This window comes from Ranitomeya imitator, chromosome 2 (assembly GCF_032444005.1).
Source record: "Ranitomeya imitator isolate aRanImi1 chromosome 2, aRanImi1.pri, whole genome shotgun sequence".
In the NCBI taxonomy this organism is placed as follows: Eukaryota; Metazoa; Chordata; class Amphibia; order Anura; family Dendrobatidae; genus Ranitomeya; species Ranitomeya imitator.
Window position 1 is genome coordinate 50,150,243 of NC_091283.1, and position 27,687 is coordinate 50,177,929.

Sequence of the window (27,687 nt, forward strand, 5' to 3'; positions counted from 1 at the left end):
TCTACAGCTGTGGGAAAATCTTACAACTTTCAGTTTCCTTGGTATGTAGGTAGGAATGTAACGTCAGGTAGCTGGGAGGAGACTCTTCCACTACGACAGGTGACAGGAGGAAGCCCTACTACATAACGAGATATTACATTTACCAACATGACGAAATTACTGAGTGATGGGAGGATAGATGATATAAACAGTCGAATAATCTGTTTTAGATTGTTACACGTGATATCTTTGTATAAGGCAGTATTCCTTCAGTCACCTGTAGTCGTGAAGGAGTCTCCTCCCAGCTACCTGACGTTATCTTCCTAGCTACATACCAAGGAAACTGAAAGTTGTAAGGGATTTCCACGACTTCTGTCTCTTGAATTCCAACTGCAGAGCGAAGTTTTCTACACATCCTGAAAATGAAGAAATTTCTCTCCTGCAGATTGAAGAATAAAAGGAGAAACATGGGGAGACATAAGTCAGAGCTCGAAGCAGCAGAGAGACGCAAAGCAAACGGGCAGGTGAGCATCTTTTACTGGATGTTTGTACAGAATATTAGTGCTGTGGACGTCTACACGATAAGTTTATATACAATAATAATGTTCTATGCATGTGTATACCTTACACACAGATCCATTGGAAGAGAAGAAATACTCCAATACTCCAGCCATGGACATCAGATTGTTGGTCTTCAGTCTTGTACTTGTCGTAGTGACCGGACATCCACACCGGAGACGCTGCCCCATGTCCAGATATCAATCAGTATCTTCTGCTAACATGAAGATGATCAAACAATTGCAGAAGGAACATGTAAGAAGAGAGATTGTTTTATATATTTTTTTATAGATGCACATCTATAGAGTCAGGAGTCAGGGTGCTTTCACATATGTTTTGTTACAAGTGAAGAACCACAGCAAGTGTAAAAGACAATGCATCTAATATTTTCCATATGTTTTACTTGAGAACCATCAGTGGTAAAATTGTAGGTTAAATTGAGTAATTAATGTTGATCTGGAACATGGAGAGATGATCCATTTATGGTTGGTTCCTGACTTTTTGACTCACTCTGTACTGTAGACATCAGTTATTACACTGTATGGTAGCATATTCTGAAGGAGTTAATTTATAATATGCTGTGTCAATGTACATCTAAAGCAAATCTTACTTTATCTGTCAACAGGAGAAGACCATGTCCACCAGCGCAATCAAATGTTACAGAAAAATGGTGAGACACAAGCCATCTGTATGTGACCTAAAGGTAAATACAGATCTGTCACTTTATTCCATTACTGGCCTTGAAATAGTTCTTGAAAATAAAACCCACCTTACCTCCTCACCTAGTCATATATTTAGAAGCACCTAATATTTTCCCCTTCTTCCCTTCTACAGGCCAGTGACCGCCTCATTCTGACACTGGAGCGAGTTAATGTAACTACAGAAGTTCTGGCGAATCTGTCCACATCTGCTGTACCTGACCTGGCATCACAGTCACTCGGGATGTTCCTCAAAATCAGAGATGATCTTTCAATCTGTGTAAGTTCATATGGTCCTCATGCTCATTAACTGCATGGACTGGGCTTTTATGTTTCGTGGATGATATTAGAAATATTGACGTATGACTAATCAATCTCTTGCATTTTTCACATTCAGAAAGAATCACCAGGACACAGTAAAACACCTTCTGATGAGCTGAAGCCATGGTTGCACCATCTCCAGCACTTTGTAGAAGAGGTAAATGTCCTTCACTAATCTACAGATGCACTAATAGCATCCTGTCTTTTTTGGTGGAGGAGATAATTAACCCTGGACATGGACAGTAGATGAGGGTCAACTTTGGCTTGAGAGACCCCATAATGCTCTTAATGGAAACTAAATTTGATGATATTATAAAACTGAATATTAAGAGAACATAGATACAAGGAAGAATCCAATGGCATATAGACTAGGAGAAATTATAGGTAATGCTGAATCCATAACAAGCATAATAAACATTTTTCATATTATTTTGTAGGAATCTTTGCAATGTCTCCAGGAAGCCGTGCTACTCAGTCTTATCTCGCTGGTGGTAGAAGATATTGGATGTTGGGCTCATGGGAAGTAACTACAAAGATATTTTATAAAAGTTTCCAAGTCTAGACGACGCTCTTCAAATGGTGGAACATTTTCCAATAACATCGCTGTGATTTTGTTCCCTATTTATATGTATGATACCCTTCATGAAGAATTGACTAGGACATTACATGATAGCTCTCATTAGAAGCTCTCTAGAAACTGATCTACAGTCACCTGTTGTAAAGTCTCAACATCAAGATCAAATAGGAAATGAATTTTCTCTTTGTGAATTTTCCTAAATATGCATAATTTGGTTGTGCTTTCGATATTTTCAATAATATATTTATTTATATCTGTTATAATATGTATGTAATTATTTTATTTTGATATTTTGAAATGTATATTTATTAATATCTATTTTTTTAAATATGTAATTTATATTTTTATTTATTTGCATTCTGGTTTTCTGTTGAAAAAAATAATTTTAATAAAAGTAAATTAATTTACCTATTGTTCTTATAACTATGGGAAAAAGAAAAGCTACGATTGAGAAGTGGTTAAGAAGTGAATGTTCACTTGGGATGATTCCAAAGATTTAACAGGAAGAGATGTGTACGTTGCCACAAAGGCATTGCCTTCCTCACGGGGAGGGTGATGCCATGCCTGGACGCAAGGAGGGATTCCCTAATCAGGTAATACAAACATACAACACCTTCCTAACTCCAGACCAGAAGAGGGAGCTCTAAACCCGGTTTCAGGATTGCTTCCCTATAAGTTCTGGTCTGGAGGTGGTGTTAGTGAGTTTAGTGTGAGACGATGAAGGGAAAGGAAGCAAGACAGAGAAGCCTGGGGTTTGGAGCTGCGATTGGGCTCATCCCAAGATAAAGCGCAAAGAGACCGGACACCGGAGTCTGTGGTGTTGAGAGTATTGCATACTCAGCCAACAAATCTGGAGGGCAGGAGATTCCAAGTCTGCTGGCTCCAACTGACATCCGGAGGCAACACAGCAGGTCAGGAGCCTGGGGCTGCCATTGAAAAGGCAGTGCCCAAGATAGGCTCAGACTGTCAGCCATATGGGTGTTAGGGCTAGCGGAACGCACCAAATAATTAGAGCGAAGGTATGAGGTGTGTTCGCAGCCCAGGGTCCACCGTGCAGAGATGGAACGTGCTGCTGAGTAATGACGGACTATATGGCGGTACAATGTGGATACAGACATGGGTTAACTTCACAATGTATGAAGGAAGCGAACCCTGTTGTGTCACAGGGCCACGGTATCGCACAAAGAGCGCAAGCAAGGAATCACAGAACTCTATCCCAGGACACAGGATTAGAGTTCGTGGATACCTCTTGCACTCGACACCACAATTGGGGTATCAGAGTAACTGAGAAAGTAACTTAAATTCACAAGAGTGCGTGCTATGCCACTCTGGCGGATGCCACTAACCACCCAGACTTGGGTCAGGAAAGCACTCTTATAGCGCACGGCGCCACACTGGCAGTCACAGCAATTAGACACTGTTTTGTGTGTCATTGTGCTGATTGCTCAGCCAGGCGCTAGATAGCAGACATCCACCTTACGCGAACAGTCATACACAAGGGAGGGGATGATTAAAGAACGACTTGCACTCATCAACACACACACATTTTCAAAAGCACACTAGCTCAAAGCCGAGCGGCCATGCAAACCTTTTATAGCGGCAGTACTGCAAGACCTTCCAGATGGACCAATAGGAGCCACAACAGGACCTGAGCATGTGACCCCCAACCTCCAATGGGAGGTCGTCCCATGGGCATGCTCAGTATGAGATAAGCAGGAATTCTGATCACTGCTGGCTACAAAGACAGAGCCTGGAAGGGCAGCAGTAACCAGTCGTCCAGTATCAGCCTGAGGTAGACGCTGGGACCGACGTCTCTGCTGAGCAGGTTCCACTGCGGCTGGAGAAGAATGAGAGACCGCAGTGGAGATGGTTCGAGATTCCCCCTGTGCAGAGGTGGGAACTTGACACCTAAAAATGGGTTGGAACTACAGACGCAGAGGACTTGTGCAGAGCTTCAGGCAGCAAGAGTCAGAGTCCAAACATTGAAGGAAGACCTCCGAACCCACCTGATTAGATGGATCCCAAGCTGTTTCCAGGCTGCCCGGACCCCATCACCAACTGCTACCTGTATCCTGGACTGTACCTGCTTTTCATCAGTAAAAGGTAAAGGAAACTGCTATCCCTGTGTCCCTTATTTCCTGCACTCCACCATCAATCATCCCTCTTACCAACTGTACCGGTATCCCTGGGGACTAAGCTCTACCTGTGGGGAGCTACAGTATACCAACTCTGCTGCAACTTCATCAGCCCCAGTGGACCCCCTTAAACAACGTTGGTCATCCCTGGCCAAATACCACAGGTAGCATCACAAATTATCCTTCATAGACTTATTATCCACTCATCCCCTTTTAGTGGACGCCCGGGGCACCGGACCTGGTTACTGCCACTGTGACCACCCCTTTAAGTACCGCCGGGCCCGAGTACCCCACGGCCCTAGCAGGTGCTCCAAACTTGGCATCACGAACAGGATTCGCACCCCGGCTTTGCCGGGTGCTGTGTGCTGTAGACTTTGTTAAACTAAGTGATAACAGCCATTGCCGCGCCACATGGTGCACGAGGAACAAAGGAGGCGTGTCTTTGTGGGAGGAGCCTAAGAAAAAGCGCGAAGGAAGTGGCGCTTCGTGCTCTGCTGTGCACAGATAAAATAAGCAGGAGGCCCCGGACTAGAGAACCAGAAGGAACACCGTACAGACCGCCGGTGGACCAGCCGTAGACTCCGGTAACAAAACACAGAGCCTGGCTGAGGTTATCTAGGGGGAAGGAATAAGTCCAACTCGGGTGGAGATTCAGCGGCAGCCGCAGCCGCAGCCCCCTTGATACCGCCAGATCCCGCAGCGGCCGCAGCCCCTATAAACAGGCCAGATCCAGCCGCAGCTACAGCATGCATAATGCTGCTATCGATGCCATACATACCGGGAGCTTCCTAGTTACCACAGTACTGAGGGGAGTCACACACTCTGAACAATTTTAAGGAGAGACTCTGCAGTTTGTTTGAAGTGTACCCCCTGTCTGAACATCAGAAAGTCAGCATCCTCACTGGCCAGTTAATTGGTGCAGCTCAGAGAGAAGTAAAGTCCTGGCTGGACACTGATAAAAGGAGTGTTAAACATATCTTGGCCAGGTTAAAGGATACCTTTGACACCAGCACCACAGCAGAGATAAAGATGAGATTCTTTGGGTGCAAACAAAGGGTGCAGGACAGTGTACAGAACTATGCCCTTAGTCTCTATGAGGCACTGCGGGCCATTAAGCAGGTTGACCCTGATAGCATGCAGGATGAGGACAAATTGTTAAAGGAGCAGTTTATTGAGGGAGTCCTGTCCAGCACCTACAGGACACAGCTGCGCATCTTGGCCCTACAGAACCCTGACCTGGACTTTGCACACTTTAAAGATAGGGCCATCCGGGTGCTGCATGAACCAAATTCCAGCCACACAGTGCCCCCTAGGCACCCAGCAATTATATACCACCGGGAAATGGCATCCTTTCCACAGACCCTCGTGGAAGCCGACACACAGACCCTGGATAATACATACATAACTACATCTCCAGGTCCAGGAGCTGACCAAAAGTGTAGCTGCACTAGCCAAAACTGTACAGTCTCAGCAAAAGTCCTCAAGGGAGAAAATCCAGCTAGCTTCAAGTACAGATGACCTCTTGTGACAATGGCAGAAAAGGATCTCACCGACCCTAGGGAGAGACATTGACCGCTATGACCAGAACGGATAACCATTTGTCGCCACTGCAGGAAGGCGGGACACATCGCAAGATTCTGCAATTTAAACAAGCAACCCCTGGGGCAGAGGCAAGCCAAGTACGTCAGAGGAAGGCTGGTCTTCCCAATTTTAATTGACGGCATCCCAATGAACTCTTTACTGTACACCGACTCTCGGGTGACTACTATGCCATATATATTTTACAAATGGTACTGGGCTGACTCTGATATTACCCACACCCCAGATAGTGATTTGACAATAGTTGCCAGCAATGGTAAGTCTTTTCCACAAATGGGGTACAAGGAGGTGTGTTATGAACAGGTGATTCAGAACCACAATGGACCTGGTGGTTACGAGCACAGAAAATGACCTGATAGTTGCTAATCACATAGGACGAGCTCTGAGACGTGGGAACTCTGCTGACCGCAATTCCTAATCCTATCATACCACACTAAAGGTAGCCGTGGAGCGTTCCTGACCAGACCTAGACGCCTCGGGCACAGCCTGAGAAACTAGCTAGCCCTGAAGATAGAAAAATAAGCCTACCTTGCCTCAGAGAAATTCCCCAAAGGAAAAGGCAGCCCCCCACATATAATGACTGTGAGTTAAGATGAAAATACAAACACAGGGATGAAATAGATTTTAGCAAAGTGAGGCCCGACTTACTGAATAGACCGAGGATAGGAAAGATAGCTTTGCGGTCAGCACAAAAACCTACAAACAACCACACAGAGGGGGCAAAAAGACCCTCCGCACCGACTAACGGTACGGAGGTGCTCCCTCTGCGTCTCAGAGCTTCCAGCAAGCAAGAAAAACCAATATAGCAAGCTGGACAGAAAAAATAGCAAACAAAAGTAACACAAGCAGAACTTAGCTTATGCAGGGCAGACAGGCCACAAGAACGATCCAGGAGAAAGCAAGACAAATACTGGAACATTGACTGGAGGCCAGGAACAAAGAACTAGGTGGAGTTAAATAGAGCAGCACCTAACGACTTAACCTCATCACCTGAGAAAGGAAACTCAGAAGCCGCAGCCCCACTCACATCCACCAGAGGAAGCTCATAGACAGAACCAGCCGAAGTACCACTCATGACCACAGGAGGGAGCTTGACCACAGAATTCACAACAGTGGTGACCATTAAGGTTGGGCAAGTAGAGTTGAAAGCCTGAGGTCTGATAATTGTAGATATTGATCAACGAGAATGTAAGCCAATGATGTCCTTAGGTACTAATGTAATAGAAAACTGTCTTGGCAAGGTTATTGTGTTGTAGCAACAGGTGGCCGAAACTGCTGGTTCCAGTGAGCAGCGTGTCCTGCAGAAGGAGATCAAAGCACTCATGCAGAGACAACAGATAGAACTATCTGGTGGAGAATTTGGCAGTGTCAGAGTGAGTGATCCAATCCCCATTGCAATACCCCCCAGGAGTGAAATGTTAATCTGGTGTCGAGCAGCGATAGGCCTCAGAGGTAAAGACTACCAGGCCCTGGTAGAACCCGTGTATTCTGATAGTAGGCCCAACATCCTGATAGCCAGAGGGGTAGTCGATGTCCGCAAGGGGAGGGTACCGATAAGTGCTCACCACACGTCTAGATGAATTCGTTGAGGAGCCCAGTTTCCAAAATGGAGTCACTTTTTGGGAATTTCCACTGTTTAGGCACATTAGGGGCTCTCCAAATCTGACATAGCAACTGATAGCGATTAAAGCCAATTTTGCTTTCAAAAAGTCAAATGGTGCTCCTTCTGTTCCAAGCTCCGCCGTGCGCCCAAACAGTAGCTTTCCCCACATGTAACATATCGACAAACTCAGGAGAAATTGCATAACAAATTGTTAGGTGCATTTTCTCCTGTTACCCTTATGAAAATAAAAAATATAGGGCTAAAATAAAATTTTTGTGAAAAAAGTAACTTGTTCAGTATTCCCTTCCACATTGCATTAATTCTTGTAAAGCACCTGAAGGGTTAATAATCTTCTTGAATGTGATTTTTGAGGACTGTAAGGGGTGCAGTTTTTAGAAAGGTGTCACTTTTGGATATTTTCTTTCATGTAGGCCTCCAAAGTAACTTCAAATGTGATGTGGTCCCTGAAAAATGGTTTTGTAAATTTTGTTGGAAAAATGAGAGATTAATTTTAACCCTTCTAACTTCCTAACAAAAAAAAAAAATTCAAAAATGATGCTGTCGTAAAGAAGACACGTTGTAAGTGTTATTTATTAACTGTTTTGTGCAGCATAACTCTCTGATTTAAGGGCATAAGAATTAAAAGTTTGAAAATTGCTACAATTTCTAAATTTTTGCAAATTTTTTAATATTTTTACAAATAAATGCAAGTCATATCGCACAAATTTTACCATGTAGTACAATACGTCATGAAAAAATAATCTCAGAATCAGTGGGATTCGTTGAAGCGTTCCAGAGTTATTACATAAAGTGACACTGGTCAGAATTGTAAACTTTTGCCTGGTCATGAAGATGAAAACTGGCTTGGGCGATGAAGGGGGTTAATGTTTCTGGTAAATAACTAAACCTGTAAAAATGTAATCTGTCTTCACCTAAATTGATGACGTAAATAAATAATCACTTTGTTAATGTTACCACTGAATTTCCATCTTCTGTGCCGTTGTTTCTGCGCACCTGTTTAGAGCAGCGTTGACCCAGTAGCTTCGTGAACGCGGTCTGGTTCATCAAACACTTAACGGAATGAGGTAAGAAAGGAGGATAGAGAAAGCATAATGGGGTCATCTCCTTTCCACAATAGTGTAGCCCCTAAGCATCCTAAGCATCACCAGAAAATAAAGAAAAAATGCATGCCTCTACACTGATCAGAAGAAAAACGCTGAGGGCATGATTCAAATTGTATGACGCATTGATTGTTAACGGGCTTTAGGGTCTCTATTAAATTGTGCAGGCATAGGAATATGTAGAGTTTCCCAAGCAAAGTGTTGCTCATTAGGATGAGGCAGGTGTTGAGGATCTGGTGGAAAGACTGCAGGAGTCTGAGGCAGTGGATCCAGAGGGTCTGTGAGGTTTTGCACAGCTTCTTCACTGACAGTTGCACTATAGGTTCAGGCAATTAATCCATATGTCACAGCAACAATGTTGTTACTGCTGAGCTTTTGGAATCCATGGTCTTTTTATTTTGTTTGGCTCACCTGGTGAGATGAATCGTCCACACCCAGGGTCTGAGTGTGCATATGGGCCATGGGCATCCATGCGGCAGACTTGTGAGGGGCGAAGGGCACAGATAACAGAGGTACTGTAAGCCGCCGACAGATAAGCAGAGGTATTGTAAGCCACGGGCAGCCACGTAGCTGAGATACTGGAAGCTGAAGGCACATAGGTAGCTGAGGTTCTGGAAGCTGCAGGCAGAAAAGCAGCTGAGGTTCTAGATTCCTCAATCAGACAAGTTTCTGAGGTACTGGAAAACTCAAGCAGACAGGTAACAGGTATTGGAAGCAGCAGGCGGACAGATAACCGAGTTTCTGGAAACCGGAAGCAGACAGGTAGCTGAGGTACTTGAAGCTGCAGGCAGACAAGCAACTGAACTATTAGTTGCATCAGGTAGACAAGTTGCTGAAGTACTGAAAATTGCAAGTGAGTCACCCACCAGGGCCGTGGCGTACTCGGTCCGGTAGTTAAGGGGATGTGTTACGGCAGCGATCCGGTACCGGGCCCTGGGCGCCCAATTAAGAGATAAGTGTCTTAGGGGATTTATGAATAGAGTTTGTGTTCGTGATGCCACCTGTGGTATTCAGAAAGTAGGGACCGATGCTACTTAAAGGGGTCCTCTGGGGTGATGGTATGGCTGCTTGATGGTATAACTTCCCACAGGTGAAGTGTGTCCCCAGGGCTCCCGGTGTATAGGTAAAGATGGTGGATGGTGTGATGAAGAACGAGGACACAGGTTTGCAATGTCTTTACATGGTTTACTGTAACTTCAGGCAACCACAGTCCAGGGCACCAGACAACAGGTACAGGCAGGATCCGGATGGCTTAAAAGCGAATCCAGAGTCCCCTTTACCAGGTGCAGATCAAAGCCTTCTTCCAAGTGTGGTGTTGATATGGTTCCTTACTGCCTAAGGTTACAAATAAGGTCCTCACAGTTCCTCTCTGTCCCCCATAAAGGTTAGAACACAACCCGTATGACAGGTGAACTGGGCCGTTTTACAGGGTCTCTATCACGACCCGGGCCTTATAGATATCACTGTGTCTCCTGGGTATCAATACGGGCAGGTGATGTACAATCTAGCTGTCCTGCCAGTTTCAGCTATGCCACTATAGAGTTCAGCACGGCCACGGTCTTCTAGCTACCGGAATCTGCACTAGCCAGGGTGGTAGCCACTTCTAAGTTCTGCTCCACTGGTGTTATTCTCCTGTGCTTTGTCTCTTGTTGACTCTTTCTACAAGTTGTTCATTTTTTCTGTTCTCTTCCTCCAGGAGCTGTAGTACCTCGGACTACACGGTTCCTTCAGACCTTCCGACAGTATAGGTCTGTTTGCTCTCTTCCTTGTCCTCTGACAGTCTGCTCACTACCTTCCCATCAAGCCAGAATATAAGAAAGTTCCCCTTAATCCGGGTTCAGAGCTCCCCCTTCTGGCCTGGAGTGTGAACATGTTGTATGTGAGATTTACCTGGTGAAAGATATCCTTCATCGCTTCCAAGTGTGACATCTCTCTCCCCAAGGGGAAAGTAATGTCACTGTGATGACCAGGACCCTGGGGCGTCACACTCCCCACCTTTAAAATCCAGTACTACCGGACTGGGAAAAGAAACATAGACAGATGGTATTAATAAGACATGTACATTTTTGATATGCATAATAATGCATAATAACATTTTAAACAGGTAAATTAATAACTTGGAGCTTCCTTTTATGGGAGGAATTAATTTCTTTTTAACGTTACCAAACATATTTATACTAATGTAAATAACTTCTCAAGACTATGTAACAGTAATTACCCTTATGGGGATGCTATCTTTAAGAGTTCAAAGTGCAACACAAACGTAATTTTCATTTTCATTCACTATCTCTCACTTTAATATTTAAACTCTCATTTTAATATTCTCTGCAATCATATTTTAACTATCTGACATTTAAACAATTTCTCTGTCTAACTTTTCTCGCAATATAATTCAGTGCAATAAATCAACATTCCTTTAAGGGTGCAAACATTTTTCAAATCTTTCAACACTTTCTTTCAACTAGGTTAAACTTTCATTACTGAGGTAGTGCAATTAAAGATGTAAATGATATTTAAGTCAAAAACTTTTCAACAGCAGCAACGAAGTGAGGGACCCGTTATCAACCCCCAACGTAGGACTGGGGCGGGCTACAAGGTGTGTATCCAGACCCACTGTTCTGCTGTGCCAACGGGTTTTTCTTTAGATCTCTATGTAAACAGATTCAAACTTTTAAAATTAACATTAGAAACAGTTCCTTTAAGAGCTTTATGTAAAACCAATAGAAAGCACCTTAAGAAGTGCCAACTATTGACAACACAGTTTGTGAATCATTCCCTGTTCATGATCCTCATGTCCTTTTAATGATCAACTGAACTTTCAGAACGGAAACCTGGTCAGGTTTAATGAAACGTTCCAACTAGAACAACAAAGGTATTACTCAACAGGGTTAATTTAACTTTTTGCAGTCATATTCAAACTGTTTATTTCCTTTGCCAGGGTAGCTGGGAAGGATTGCTACTCCCTGACCGGGAATATTCTGGATCATATCTCTCCATGGGTACTGCACACCAGAGTCTGCTGGCTGGTTCCACCACTTGTGTCTGGGTGGATTGATAGCACTTGGGCATTGGCCTGGCCTGCTGCGTCTGCAGGGACTGAGGGTGTCACACATCTTTTGCAATCCAGAGCATACCACCCCTTTTCACCTATATGACGGGTGTAGGTTACACGGTCACCAGCATTTAAATCCCTGTCAGGGAGTCCTTCTATCAAATGGGATTCCATACACCTCCGGTTGATGAAGATCTCATTTATCATTCCGGCTTCTGTTATAAATCCCCAGCCTCTCTGCTTATTGAAAACCACTACTTCCCCCTGCCACAGTGGTCCTCTTTCTGCCCGGGGAACTTTGCACATACAGGCCTTCCCTGCCAGATTTCTATCCTCAAATTCAGCTTCATGGGCCAGGGATTCCTGTCTCTCCCTATCCTCCCGATGCCTGCAGTGCTCCAGCCAGGTAATCATGGGGATCTCACCCTGAAGCATGATCAGGTCCTTCTCTGCGGGTCCACCTGCAAATATCATGGGCTCTGGGGAGCTAGCCTGGGGTCCACTTAGTGGGATTAGTGAAGCTGTCATCTGTCTCAGGCTGCTGTCGTCCTGCGGTAGCCAGTGACTTGTCCGTCCGAGTGTCGGTGCTGACGGGATCGGGAAGGGGCCTAGCAGGAAGTTGTCGGGCCCAGGGGTTTTGCGTAGAGCTGGTGGCTGGGATACTCTCGAGGTGCGGTGGCGTGTACTTGAGGGCCTCGTAACCCTGGTCAGGTGCATACAGCGGTGGAGGTAAGTCGGGGATGTCTGTCAGGCCTTTCGCCACCGGGGTCGTCAGAGCCTTGTCACTTACCTCTGCGGAGCACTGGAACTTACTTTTGGCCCCAGACCAGTCAGGGTATTTAGTGGTAGTCCAGCGAGACTTCCTATGAGGGCCTCTCTCCACCTGGCCATGGTCTCCTGCTGTAACTGCGTGAGCTGCCGGATGAGTTCCTCCACTTCTCTCCGCAGGAGGTCCGGGTTCATCATCGGCTGGGAGAGTCCTCTTGCTCTATCCCATGCATCAGTGTCTGCTCACCTCCCTCCACCATGTTGAATTCCGGTTCTGCCTCCTCGGTGTTCTTTCCCGCGGTTTCTTTCCATCACGCCCATCTTTGTGGGCGTTTCCTTTTTTTCTCCCCGCCATTCCAGATCAGGAGGCGGACCTCTCTCGCTGAAGGGCATATTTCTCTCACATAGTAGTACTGATGAGGGGCGGCCATAGTTTCCTCCAGGTGCCGCCCACGACAACGCACCCATTTCCTCCCGCATGCCACATGATGCTATAATGGTGGCGGTTTTGGTGCAAGTTACAGTTCAATAGTCACACAGCAAATCACAGTTTCTTAGGTGCACATGACCGGAATTTTTTCGGGTCGGTCAATCCTGTTCTTGACGCCAAGTTGAGTCACCCGCCAGGGCCATGGGGTACTCGGTACCGGGTCCGGCACTTAAAAGGAAGTGTCATGGCAGCGACCCGGTCCATGGCCCTGGGTGCCAAATTAAAGGATAAGTCTTTTAGGTGTTTTATGAATGGAGTTCGTGTTCATGACGCCACCTGTGGTATTCGGTCAGTAGGGACTGATGCTGCTTAAAGGGGTCCTCTGAGGTGATGGTATGGCACTAGATGGTATTAATTCCCACAGGTGAAGTATGTCCCCAGTGCTCCCGGTGTACAGATAAAGATGGTGGATGGTGCGATGAAGAACGAGGACACAGGTTTGCAATGTCTTTACCTGGTTTACTGTAACTTCAGGCAACTGCAGTCCAGGACACCAGACAACAGGTATAGGCAGGATCCGGATGGCTTAAAAGCAAATCCAGAGTCCTCTTTAACAGGTGCAGATCAAAGCCTTCCTCCAAGTGCGGTGGTGATGTGGTACCTTACTACCTAATGCTTTAAATAAGGTCCTCACAGTTCCTCTCTGTCCCCCATAAAGGTTAGGACACAACCCGTATGATAGGTGAACTGGGCCTTTTTGCAGGGTCTCTATCACGACCCGGGCCTTATAGATATCACTGTGTCTCCTGGGTATCAATACAGGCAGGTGATGTACAATCCAGCTGTCCTGACTGTTTCAGCTATGCCACTATAGAGTTCAGCATGGCCACAGTCTTCTAGCTACCGGAATCTGCACTAGCCAGGGTGGTAGCTACTTCTAAGTTCTGCTCCACTGGTGTTATTCTCCTGTGCTTTCTCTCTCCAGCACTCTTTCTAGAAGTTGTTTGTTCTTTCTGTTCTCTTCCTCCAGGAGCTGTAGTACCTCGGACATCATGGCTCCTTCAGACCTTCCTACAGTATATGTCTGTCGGCTCTCTTCCCTGTCCCCTGACAGTCTGCTCACTAATTTCCCCTCCAGCCAGAACATAAGGAAGTTCCCCTTAATCCGGATTCAGAGCTCCCCCTTCTGGCCAGGAGTGTGAACGTGTTGTATGTGAGATTTACCTGGTGAAAGATATCCTTCATTGCTTCCAGGTGTGACATCACTCTCCCCAAGAGGAAAGTAATGTCACTGTGACAATCAGGACCCTGGGGCGTCACAAAAGCAGACAATTTGCTGAGGTACTGGAATCCACAAGCAGACATGTAACTGAGGTACTGAAAGCTGCAGGCAGACTGGTAACTGAGGTACTGAAAGACGCAAGAAGACAGGTAGCTGAGGTACTGGAAGCAACAAGCAAACAGGTAGCTGAGTTACTGGAAGCTGCAGGCAAACAAGCAACTGAAGTACTAGATACAACAGGCAGACAAGTTGTTGAGGTACTGAAGGCCACAAATAGACAGTTTGCTGAGGTACTGGAAGACACAAGCAGACAGGTAATTGAGGTACTGAAAACCACAGGTAGACAGGTAACCGAGGTACTGGAAGCCCAGGCAGACAGTTAACTGAGTTACTGAAAGCCGCAAGCAGACAAATAGCTGAGGTACGGAAAGCTGCAGGCAAACAAGCAACTGAGGTACTAAATGCATGAGGCAAATAAGTTGCAGAGGTTTTAAAAGCCGCAAACAGACAATTTGCTTGGGTACTGGAAACAGCAGCAGACAGGTAACTGAGATACTGGAAGCCACAGGCAGACAGGTAACTGAGGTACCGAACATCGCATGCAGACAGATGTGCACAGACAAATTAAAAGTCTTAATACCAAGACACAGGTGTGTGTCTTGGTAGGCCTTATATAGGTCCAAGCAGATGATCACATGAAATCATTCCAGCCATTTGCAAAGCCCGACACGGAGCACAGCAAAATTTAGTGGAGTGGAGTGAGGGAAGCAAAACCCAGACCTGAAACAGGTGCGTAACAGAAAACAAAAAAACATAAAAAAATTAATAAATTAAATATCACAGTAATCATACTGACCAATAAAGTTATTGTCATACCACATAGCGAAGACCACAACTCTCCCCAAAAAGCAAAACAGATATTCCTGTTTATTTTCCTATTACGCCTCACAAGGATATTGGAATCCCTTCTAGACATGTCATATGCCCAGTCCCATTTTATGAATTGGACTCAGAAACTAAACCCACTCCATACAATGAGGTTGACTGATGCTTAAGCCCTGAGATACTGTTATTAATTGCGACTGCAGCAACTAAATGGTTGACAGAGGGGTGGCTTTTTCGGTCACCCCATTGACCAATGTCAAAAGGATGTCATGGAAGCTGGGGACCTGTTGAAGATAATTGAAGTAGATTTGCAGCAAACAAGCATTATCAAGTTCAAGTCCTTTAGAGCTAATTATAAAATGTAAAAAAAATGATAACACTGCAAATTTGAGTCACCACATTTTTACAATTCTTAATAAATTATTGAACATATTAGGTATTGCTTCGCCGTAAAAGTCCAGACTTTAAAATTTTATATTTATCCTGCCCAATGACCAATGTTAAAAAAGAAAAATAAATACCAGAATTCATGCCTTTTTCATAGTTTTTTTTTTAAATAATCTTGATTTCCATTCAAAATTAATAAACAGTGATCAAAATGTCTAAGTAAAAGTTTTCTTTAAGAAAAAAAAGGAGCTCTTGACCATTATATAGCCAATAATCAAACATATACTGTATGTTCCAAGATTTTTTTTCGTCATGGTTCCAGTTAAACTCTACAGCAGCTACATGATAATTGATCCAAAAATTTATGGCCAAGTCCACCAAAGGCTTGATTTCAGAAGAAGCTCTGAAACATTCTGGAGTGGTCATCACAAATTCCTGACTTGAACCCCATAGGAATTCTTTGGTGGGATTTGAAGAAGGTGGCTGATGCATGCAAACCCAAGAACATTTGTAACGTGGATGCCATTGCCCATGAGACATCCTCAGGAATGCTACCAGAGGCTGGAGTCTGACTATGCATCACATTTGCGGCAGATTATCAAAAAGGCGCTTGTCATGAAGGGGTGAATAATTCTAAGACTGCAGTGTCAAAGTGACATTTTGTAATGAAATTAGAGAAAGCTCCAGTTATATTAGTTGTGTTGAGCAATTTACATTGTTTTGCTTGGTTTATTAAAATCAGCAGAAACTTTTCTAAGTATTGGGTACCGTTACACTAAACGACTTACCAACGATCACGGCCAGCGATACGACATGGCCGTGATCGTTGGTAAGTCGTTGTGTGGTCGCTGGAGAGCTGTCACACAGACAGCTCTCCAGCGACCAACGATGCCGAAGTCCCCGGGTAACCAGGGTAAACATCAGGTTACTAAGTGCAGGGCCGCGCTTAGTAACCCAATATTTATCCTGGTTACCATTGTAAAAGTAAAAAAAAAAAAACACTACATACTCACATTCCGATGTCTGTCACGTCCCCCGCCGTCAGCTTCCCGCACTGACTGTGTCAGCGCCGGCCGTAAAGCAGAGCACAGCGGTGACATCACCGCTGTGCTCTGCTTTACGGCCGGCGCTGACAGTCAGTGCAGGGAAGCTGACGGCGGGGGACGTGACAGACATCGGAATGTGAGTATGTAGTGTTTTTTTTTAATTTTACAGTGGTAACCAGGGTAAATATCGGGTTACTAAGCGCGGCCCTGCGCTTAGTAACCCGATATTTACCCTGGTTACAAGTGAACACATCGCTGGATCGGTGTCACACACGCCGATCCAGCGATGACAGTGGGTGATCAGCGACCAAAAGAAGGTCCTGATCATTCCCCAACGACCAACGATCTCCCAGCAGGGGCCTGATCATTGGTCGCTGTCACACATAACGAGATTGTTAGCGGGATCGTTGCTACGTCACAAAAAGCATGACGTTGCAACGATATCGTTAACAAAATCGTTATGTGTGAAGGTACCTTTACTAATCAACTAACTAATAATTAACTAACTAATAATTTGCAATGAGTGTGCAATAATTTTGATTGCAATCGTTAACAAGGAAAGCAAAAGCAGATAGTGTTACATACAATCCTTGTCCAAAATAAACTAATTATATAACTTGCTAATAAGGAGTTAATATAAAATCTAGTGGAACCTGATCGTGATGTCTCCGCCTAGTCATGTGTATAGTATTCCTTCTCACTTTTTTGACAGGAAAGCTATTTGAGCGCAGTGAGTTGTGAGCTCTAGGTCTGTGAACATGGACATTACATGGATGGGAATCCTGGTCGTCATCTGCATTATCATCTACTCAACATGGGACACCTTTTACAGAAAACGTAACCTTCCTCCTGGTCCTACACCACTGCCTCTCGTAGGAACATTGCTGCACATTAAGAGAGGGGAGATGGTTAAGTCTCTCATAAAGGTCTCTTGCTTTTATTTCTCCATAAGATAGGGAAAGGAACATTTTAGAATATTTTATTTTCATTTTGGAATCATGTCGATGTGTAACCTATTTTTCAGCTTTGGTCTCAATATGGATCAGTGTACACCCTTTACTTTGGTTCTCGGAGAGTGGTCGTTCTCTGTGGATACGAGGCAATGAAGGAGGCACTTATTGATCAAGGAGAAGTATTTGGTGCCCGTGGAAGCTTACCTATATTGGATAATTTTTTCCAGGGTTATGGTAAGCAAAACATTTGAACAATATTCCTTAGTAAATGAAATTATGGATTACAAGAATAACAATTTATATAAAACTATCATAGTAGACATTTAATGATTTCCAACTTCGGAACGTAGACAGTCAAGCAGTAGCTCCAATGCTTTGCACGGATGTATACGTTATTGGCAGAACTGTGTATGGCATTAGAATGAGCCAACATATTAATTTCCTAGAGGATAACTAAATTTTTTAATAAAAAGTTTGATATTTTATAGTCACATGATAGTAGTATAAATCTTTCAGCGTCCTGACAACTCATTAATTGTCTAGATGAAGAGGCAGATCCTCAGAGCTTGAGCAGAGTGGTAAACCAAACCATAGATTTTCAAGGGGGCTCCTCTGTAAATACAGATGCAAATTTTGTCTTAAAGGAAACCTGTCAGTATTTTTTTTTAAATATGAAAGTTGTAGTACTGCTGTTTACGTGTTTGTCCACCCCATTCCCCAAAAAAACATAATACCTAGTTTATTGAGATTTATTGTGCCAATCATGAAAAATCCAGCTTAGAAATAATATGCAGATAGGATTTGAAGTGCATCAGATGTGTGCCAGTACATTTAGGGCTCCTGTAGATATCCATGCAAATCAGTCTGATCTTGGCCTGCATTGAACAGAATGGTTGTGGATTTTCCAACTCGAGTGAGACAACCTCACAGAAAGGCGTGAGTCTGTCACAGTGTCAGGTGACCTGTGGCAAGTTTGCAGTTAGACTGCATCTTCCTAGGACACAGCCACCCTGTCCAGATTTCAGTCAACAAAGATCTTCTGTCTTCTTCACAGATCTTGTCCAGTCTTCTACTGCTCCATAGGGTTGAGCGAAACGGGTCGGCCATTTTCAGAAGTCGCTGACTTTTGGCAAAGTCGGGTTTCATGAAACCCAACCCGACCCCTGTGTGGGGTCGGCCATGAGGTCGGCGATCTTCTGAATCTGGTATCGGAATTCCGATACTGAGTTCCGATATGTTTGCAATATCGGAAATCAGTATTGGAATCCATATTTAAGTGTAAAATAAAGAATTAAAATAAAAAATATTGCTATACTCACCCTCTGACGCGCCCTGGTACTAACCGGCAGCCTTCCTTCCTTAGAATCAGCGCATGAAGGGCCTTAGATGACGTCGCGGCTTGTGATTGGTCACGCGAGCGGTCACATGGGCGGTCGCGTGACCAATCACAAGCCGCGACGTCATCTAAGGCCCTTCATGCGCTGATTCTAAGGAAGGAAGGCTGCCGGTTAGTACCAGGGCGCGTCAGAGGGTGAGTATAGCAATATTTTTTATTTTAATTCTTTATTTTACACTTAAATATGGATCCCAGGGCCGGAAGGAGAGTTTCGTGGGTTTCGTGTTTCGGCCGACCCCGACCCCGACCCCGACTTTTTTATAGGATCGGCCGATTTCACTCGACCCGACTTTTGAAAAAGTTGGGTTTCGTGAAACCCGACCCAATCCTATAAAAGTAAAAGTCGCTCAACTCTACAGCTCCAGCATTGTCTAGATTTTGGCATTTTATTACGTAGAACGTGACCTCGCCAGTGACTAGTGTTGAGCGATACCGTCCGATACTTGAAAGTATCGGTATCGGATAGTATCGGCCGATACCCGAAAAATATCGGATATCGCCGATACCGATATCCGATACCAATACAAGTCAATGGGACATCAAGTATCGGAAGGTATTCTCATGGTTCCCAGGGTCTGAAGGAGAGGAAACTCTCCTTCAGGCCCTGGGATCCATAGAAATGTGTAAAATAAAGAATTAAAATAAAAAATATTGATATGCTCACCTCTCCGGCGGCCCCTGGACATCACGCTGCTAACCGGGAGGCTTCTTTGTTTAAAATGCGCGCCTTTAGGACCTGCGAATGACGTCCCGGCTTCTGATTGGTCGCGTGCCGCCCAAGTGACCGGCACGCGACCAATCAGAAGCCACAACGTCATTCGCAGGTCCTCAATTCCTAGAATTAGGAGTTTTTGTGAATGAGAATGACGTCGCGGCTTCTGATTGGTCGCGTGCCGGTCACATGGGCGGCACGCGACCAATCAGAAGCCGCGACGTCATTCTCATTCACTAAACTCCTAATTCTAGGAATTGAGGACCTGCGAATGACGTCACGGCTTCTGATTGGTCGCGTGGCGGTCACATGGGCGGCACGCGACCAATCAGAAGCCGGGACGTCATTCGCAGGTCCTAAAGACGCGCATTTTAAACAAAGAAGCCTCCCGGTTAGCAGCGTGATGTCCACGGGCCGCCGGAGAGGTGAGCATATCAATATTTTTTATTTTAATTCTTTATTTTACACATTTCTATTGATCCGATACCGATACCCGATATTACAAAAATATCGGATCTCGGTATCGGAATTCCGATACCGCAAGTATCGGCCGATACCCGATACTTGCGGTATCGGAATGCTCAACACTACCAGTGACTGATCAGCACCTGTAGTACTAAAGACTGGACGAGACCTGTGAAGAAGACCAAAGAACTGTTGTGATGGAAACTGGACCAGTGCGAACTAGACAGTGAACTGCAAAGAGCAGGTGAGGACTGGGAAGAGGTGAATACTATTTTTTAATTATATTTTTTAAACCATTGCTAGCCCTTTTGAATCCAGCAAAATAGTAGCCCCATTTGTTGGGATATTGGGCATCTCCAGTCACCAATAATGTAAAGTTTTCTCCTCACCATACATGTACAGTAGATCGCACTAACTTTTATCACCAACATTGCGTATACATGCAAATGTCACCAAGAAGTTAACTTTGTCTTTTTTTAATGTTTTTATTATTCTGATAAAGGGACAGAAGTGACCAGTCCTGTCCGGCACCTGGCAGTCTTCCCACCACAGTTGACTAACATGTCTCTCCCTATGCGCACACTTATGAAAGAGCTATCAATGAACTGTAGTGGGACATAGAGAAGCCAGGCTGTGACAGGCAGGATGATTTTAGTGACAGGTTCTCTTTAAGGAATAAGAACTACTACCATCCCTTACTTTTACCTCAGGCTGTAGCCAAAACTATGTCCACCGGGGCCGGCTGGCGAATGCTTGGAGGGGTTGTTAAAGTTTAGCACAATGTCCAAAGAAAAAAAAAACAGAATCAAGATAAGATCTGGGATCACAGCCATGGACAAAGGTTAAACCATGTCCCAAAAAAATCACAAGAGTTCAAAGCCGGACACATTACAGCTGATGTTGGATTATACAATAAATGTCAGCAATGTTTTGTCAGGTGTCCAAGGCAAATGCCTGTGTTCATGTGAGCAGGGGACAGGTGGGGAAGTGCATCAGGTTGATGCGAAGCTGAATACAGTTCCTCCGATAATTGTGGTACCTGTCAAATGATATACTGTATACAATGTTACATCTAAGTTTATGTGTGCTACACCCTTTTCTATTACAGTATGCAACCTGTATTAATAACAACTATAAATCACTCTGTTTAATTTATGCAGCATATGTACAATTGCATCTACTGGTTTTATGTGGATAACTTGTTATGATACTTATCTTATATCGCGGATCCCCTAGCAGCCGCAGCAACTTTGGGAGGGTATGTGCCGGTAGGAGCTTTACTCCAGCATATGCCGATATACGACGAGCATATCATGGCATTGCAGGATTGGGCTGAGAGGGTCTGGAGTATTCAGCGTATGTGTAATCTGGCCTCCGCGTTACGTGCAGAGTCGGCATTAAATGCACTAGAGGGTGATGCTAGGCGAATGGTGATGATGGTACACCCAGAACCAGGGAGTAATACATTAGAGAACATTTTGGAACTGTTAGAGGGGACTTCGGGGGATCCAAGCTCGTGTGGCCCAGCTTCTGTCCCTGCTCTTTAATCGCCCTCGGCCTCAAAGGGAATGTGAGTCCCTGATACAGTACTGTAATATCTTACAGGTAGTGATAAGCGAATAGCATTGTTGCTTGGGTTTCCCCGAGCATGCTCGGGTGATCTCCGAGTATTTTGGCCTACTCGGAGATTTATTATTCGTCGCCTCAACTGCATGATTTACGGCTGCTGGACAGCCCCAATACATGTGGGAATTCCCTATCAAACAGGCATTCCTCACATGTATTCAGTCTGTCTAGCAGTTGTAAATCATGTAGCTGAGGCAATGAAAATGAAATATCCGAGCACGCCAAAATACTCAGAGATCATCCGAGCATGCTCCGGGAGACCTTAGCAACGAGTATACTCGCTCATTACTACTTACAGGAGATGTTGAATGAGATGCAGTGACTAGACCCAGGGTCTATGGGGGTATTCTGAGAGGTGGACCGCTATACAGTCATGGCCAAAAGTATTCACACCCCTGCAATTCTGTCAGATAATACTCAGTTTCTTCCTGAACATGATTGCAAACACAAATTCTTTGGTATTATTATCTTCATTTAATTTGTCTTAAATGAAAAAAACACAAAAAGAATTGTTCTAAAGCCAAATTGGATATAATTCCACACCAAACATAAAAAAGGGGGTGGACAAAAGTATTGGCACTGTTCGAAAAATCATGTGATGCTTCTCTAATTTGTGTAATTATGAGCACCTGTAACTTACCTGTGGCACCTAACAGGTGTTGGCAATAACTAAATCACACTTGCAGCCAGCTGACATCGATTAAAGTTGACTCAACCTCTGTCCTGTGTCCTTGTGTGTACCACATTAAGCATGGAGAAAAGAAAGACCAAAGAACTGTCTAAGGACTTGAGAAACCAAATTGTGAGGAAGCATGAGCAATCTCAAGGCTACAAGTCCATCTCCAGAGACCTGAATGTTCCTGTGTCTACCGTGCGCAGTGTCATCAAGAAGTTTAAAGCCCATGGCACTGTGGCTAACATCCCTAGATGTGGACGGAAAAGAAAAATTGAAAAGAGATTTCAACGCAAGATTGTGCGGATATTGAATAAAGAACCTCAACTAACATCCAAACAAGTTCAAGCTGCCCTGCAGTCCGAGGGTACAACAGTGTCAACCCTTACTATCCGTCAGTGTCTGAATGAAAAGGGACTGTATGGTAGGAAACCCAGGAAGACCCCACTTCTTACCCCGAGACATAAAAAAACCAGGCTGGAGTTTGCCAAAACTTACCTGAAAAAGCCTAAAACGTTTTGGAAGAATGTTCTCTGGTCAGATGAGACCAAAGTAGAGCTTTTTGGGCAAAGGCATCAACATAGAGTTTACAGGAGAAAAAAAGAGGCATTCAAAGAAAAGAACACGGTCCCTACAGTCAAACATGGTGGAGGTTCCCTGATGTTTTGGGGTTGCTTTGCTGCCTCTGGCACTGGACTGCTTGACCATGTGCATGGCATTATGAAGTCTGAAGACTACCAACAAATTTTGTAGCATAATGTAGGGCCCAGTGTGAGAAAGCTGGGTCTCCCTCAGAGGTCATGGGTCTTCCAGCAGGACAATGACCCAAAACACACTTCAAAAAGCACTAGAAAATGGTTTGAGAGAAAGCACTGGAGACTTCTAAGGTGGCCAGCAATGAATCCAGACCTGAATCCCATAGAACACCTGTGGAGAGATCTAAGAATGGCAGTTTGGAGAAGGCACCCTTCAAATATCAGGGACCTGAAGCAGTTTGCCAAAGAAGAATGGTCTAAAATTCCAGCAGAGCATTGTAAGAAACTCATTGATGGTTACCGGAAGCGGTTGGTCGCAGTTATTTTGGCTAAAGGTTGTGCAACCAAGTATTAGGCTGAGGGTTCCAATACTATTGTCTGGCCCATTTTTGGAGTTTTGTGTGAAATGATCAATGTTTTGCTTTTTGCTTCATTCTCTTTTGTGTTTTTTCACTTAAGACAAATTAACCCCTTCCCGACCTTTGACGCCACGTAGGCGTCATGAAAGTCGGTGCCAATCCGACCCATGACGCCTATGTGGCGTCATGGAAAGATCGCGTCCCTGCAGATCGGGTGAAAGGGTTAACTCCCATTTCACCCGATCTGCAGGGACAGGGGGAGTGGTAGTTTAGCCCAGGGGGGGTGGCTTCACCCCCCCCCCGTGGCTACGATCGCTCTGATTGGCTGTTGAAAGTGAAACTGCCAATCAGAGCGATTTGTAATATTTCACCAGTTATAACTGGTGAAATATTACAATCCAGCCATGGCCGATGCTGCAATATCATTGGCCATGGCTGGAAACACTAATGTGCCCCCACCCCACCGATCGCCCCCCCCAGCCCTCCGATCTGTCCAGTACACTGCTCCGGCTCCCCTCCGTCCTGTGCTCCGCTCCCCCCGTGGTCTTGTCCGCTCCCCGCATGCTCCAATCACCCCCCCGTGCTCCGATCCAACCCCCCTGCACTACGATCAACCCCCCCGTGCATCATCCACCCCCCTGTGCTCCGATCCACCCCCCCGTGCTCCGTTACACCCCCCGTGCTCTGTTCCACCCCCCCGTGCTCCGATCCCCCCCGTGCTCCCCCCCACCCCATCATACTTACCGATCCTGCCGGGGTCCGTCCGTCTTCTCCCTGGGCGCCGCCATCTTCCAAAATGGCGGGTGCATGCTCAGTGCGCCCGCCGAATCTGCCAGCCGGTAGATTCATTCCAAAGTGCATTTTGATCACTGAGATATAATCTATCTCAGTAATCAAAATAAAAAAATTAATAAATGACCCCCCCCCCCGCTTGTCACCCCCATAGGTAGGGTCAATAAAAAAATAAAGTTTTTTTTTTTTTTTTTTTCCACTAAGGTTAGAATAGGGTTAGGGTTAGGGGTAAGGTTAGGGGTAGGGTTAGGGGTAGGGTTAGGGGTAGGGTTAGGGGTAGGGTTAGGGCTAGGGCTAGGGCTGGGTTAGGGGTAGGGTTAGGGTTAGGGGTAGGGATAGGGGTAGGGGTAGGGATAGGGGTAGGTTTAGGGTTAGGGTTAGGGGTAGGGTTAGGGGTAGGGTTAGGGTTAGGGGTAGGGTTAGGGGTAGGGTTAGGGCTAGGGCTAGGGTTAGGGCTAGGGGTAGGGTTAGGGGTAGGGTTAGGGGTAGGGTTAGGGGTAGGGCTAGGGTTAGGGTTTCGGTATGTGCACACGTATTCTGTTCCTCTGCGGATTTTTCCGCTGCGGATTTGATAAATCCGCAGTGCTAAACCGCTGCGGATTTATGGCGGATTTACCGCTTTTTTTCTGCGCATTTCACTGCGGTTTTACAACTGCGATTTTCTATTGGAGCAGTTGTAAAACCGCTGTGGAATCCGCAGAAAGAAGTGACATGCTGCGGAATGTAAACCGCTGCGTTTCCGTGCAGTTTTTCTGCAGCATGTGTACAGCGATTTTTGTTTCCCATAGGTTTACATTGAACTGTAAACTCATGGGAAACTGCTGCGGATCCGCAGCGTTTTCCGCAGTGTGTGCACATACCTTTAGAATTAGGCTATGTGCACACGGTGCGGATTTGGCTGCGGATCCGCAGCGGATTGGCCGCTGCGGATTCACAGCAGTGTTCCATCAGGTTTACAGTACCATGTAAACATATAGAAAACTAAATCCGCTGTGCCCATGGTGCGGAAAATACCGCGCAGAAACGCTGCGTTGTATTTTCCGCAGCATGTCAATTCTTTGTGCGGATTCCGCAGCGTTTTACACCTGTTCCTCAATAGGAATCCACAGGTGAAATCTGCACAAAAATGCTGGAAAACCGTGGCAAATCCGCAGGTAAAACGCAGTGCCTTTTACCTGCGGATTTTAAAAAAATGGTGCTGAAAAATCTCACACGAATCCGCAACGTGGGCACATAGCCTTAGGGTTAGGGTTGGAATTAGGGTTGGGGTTAGGGTTGTGATTAGGGTTATGGCTACAGTTGGGATTAGGGTTAGGGGTGTGTTGGGGTTAGTGTTGGAGGTAGAATTGAGGGGTTTCCACTGTTTAGGCACATCAGGGGTCTCCAAACGCAACATGGCGCCACCATTGATTCCAGCCAATCTTGTATTCAAAAAGTCAAATGGTGCTCCCTCACTTCCGAGCCCCGACGTGTGCCCAAACAGTGGTTTACCCCCACATATGGGGTACCAGCATACTCAGGATAAACTGGGCAACAATTACTGGTGTCCAATTTCTCCTGTTACCCTTGTGAAAATAAAAAAATGCTTGCTAAAACATCATTTTTGAGGAAAGAAAAATGATTTTTTATTTTCACGGCTCTGCGTTGTAAACGTCTGTGAAACACTTGGGGGTTCAAAGTGCTCACCACATATCTAGATAAGTTCCTTGGGGGGTCTAGTTTACAAAATGGGGTCACTTGTGGGGGGTTTCTACTGTTTAGGCACACCAGGGGCTCTGCAAATGCAACGTGACGTCCGCAGACCATTCCATCAAAGTCTGCATTTCAAAAGTCACTACTTCCCTTCTGAGCCCCGACGTGTGCCCAAACAGTGGTTTACCCCCACACATGGGGTATCAGCATACTCAGGAGAAACTGGACAACAACTTTTGGGGTCCAATTTCTCCTGTAACCCTTGGGAAAATAAAAAATTCTGGGCTAAATAATTATTTTTGAGGAAAGAAAACGTATTTATTATTTTCACGGCTCTGCATTATAAACTTCTGTGAAGCACTTGGGGGTTCAAAGTGCTCACCACACATCTAGATAAGTTCCTTTCGGAGTCTAGTTTCCAAAATGGGGTCACTTGTGGGGGAGCTCCAATGTTTAGGCACACAGGGACTCTCCAAACGCGACATGGTGTCCGCTAACAATTGGAGCTAATTTTCCATTCAAAAAGTCAAATGGCGCGCCTTCTCTTCCGAGCCCTGCCGTGTGCCCAAACAGTGGTTTACCCCCACATATGAGGTATCGGCGTACTCGGGAGAAATTGCCCAACAAATTTTAGGATCCGTTTTATCCTATTGCCCATGTGAAAATGAAAAAATTGAGGCGAAAAGAATTTTTCTGTGAAAAAAAAGTACTTTTTCATTATTACAGATCAATTTGTGAAGCACCTGAGGGTTTAAAGTGCTCACTAGGCATCTAGATAAGTTCCTTGGGGGTCTAGTTTCCAAAATGGGGTCACTTGTGGGGGAGCTCCAATGTTTAGGCACACAGGGGCTCTCCAAACGCGACATGGTGTCCGCTAACGATGGAGATAATTTTTCATTCAAAAAGTCAAATGGCGCTCCTTCCCTTCCGAGCCTTACCATGTGCCCAAACAGTGGTTTACCCCCACATGTGAGGTATCGGTGTACTCAGAAGAAATTGCCCAACAAATTTTTGGATCCATTTTATCCTGTTGCCCATGTGAAAATGAAAAAATTGAGGCTAAAAGAATTTTTTTGTGAAAATAAAGTACTTTTTCATTTTTACGGATCAATTTGTGAAGCACCTGGGGGTTCAAAGTGCTCCATATGCATCTAGATAAGTTCCTTGGGGCGTCTAGTTTCCAAAATGGGGTCACTTGTGGGGAGCTCCAATTTTTAGGCACACAGGGGGCCCTCCAAACGTGACATGGTGTCCGCTAAAGAGTGGAGCCAATTTTTCATTCAAAAAATCAAATGGCGCTCCTTCCCTTCCAAGCCCTGCCGTGCGCCCAAACAGTGGTTTACCCCCACATATGAGGTATCAGCGTACTCAGGACAAATTGGACAACAACTTTCGTGGTTCAGTTTCTCCTTTTACCATTGGGAAAATGAAAAAAATTGTTGCTAAAAGATAATTTTTGTGACTAAAAAGTTAAATGTTCATTTTTTCCTTCCATGTTGCTTCTGCTGCTGTGAAGTACCTGAAGGGTTAATAAACTTCTGGAATGTGGTTTTGAGTACCTTGAGGGGTGCAGTTTTTAGAATGGTGTCACTTTTGGGTATTTTCAGCCATATAGACCCCTCAAACTGACTTCAAATGTGAGGTGGTCCTTAAAAAAAATGGTTTTGTAAATTTCGTTGTAAAAATGAGAAATCGCTGGTCAAATTTTAACCCTTATAACTTCCTAGCAAAAAAAAATTTTGTTTCCAAAATTGTGCTGATGTAAAGTATACATGTGGGAAATGTTATTTATTAACTATTTTGTGTCACATAACTCTCTGGTT

At 44.9% G+C, this 27,687-nt stretch overlaps 1 protein-coding gene across 1 annotated transcript in view; it reads left to right on the forward strand.

The window, feature by feature from the left end:
- Positions 1-8,437: 8,437 nt before the first annotated feature.
- Positions 8,438-27,687, forward strand: part of LOC138661784 (cytochrome P450 2A4-like) — a 111,102-nt gene continuing 91,852 nt past the window's right edge. The window contains exons 1-3 of the mRNA XM_069746701.1: positions 8,438-8,555; positions 17,154-17,367; positions 17,466-17,628. Of these exons, the coding sequence (XP_069602802.1) occupies positions 17,200-17,367; positions 17,466-17,628 (331 nt within the window). The 5' untranslated portion in view covers positions 8,438-8,555; positions 17,154-17,199. The remainder of the gene's footprint in view (positions 8,556-17,153; positions 17,368-17,465; positions 17,629-27,687) is intronic.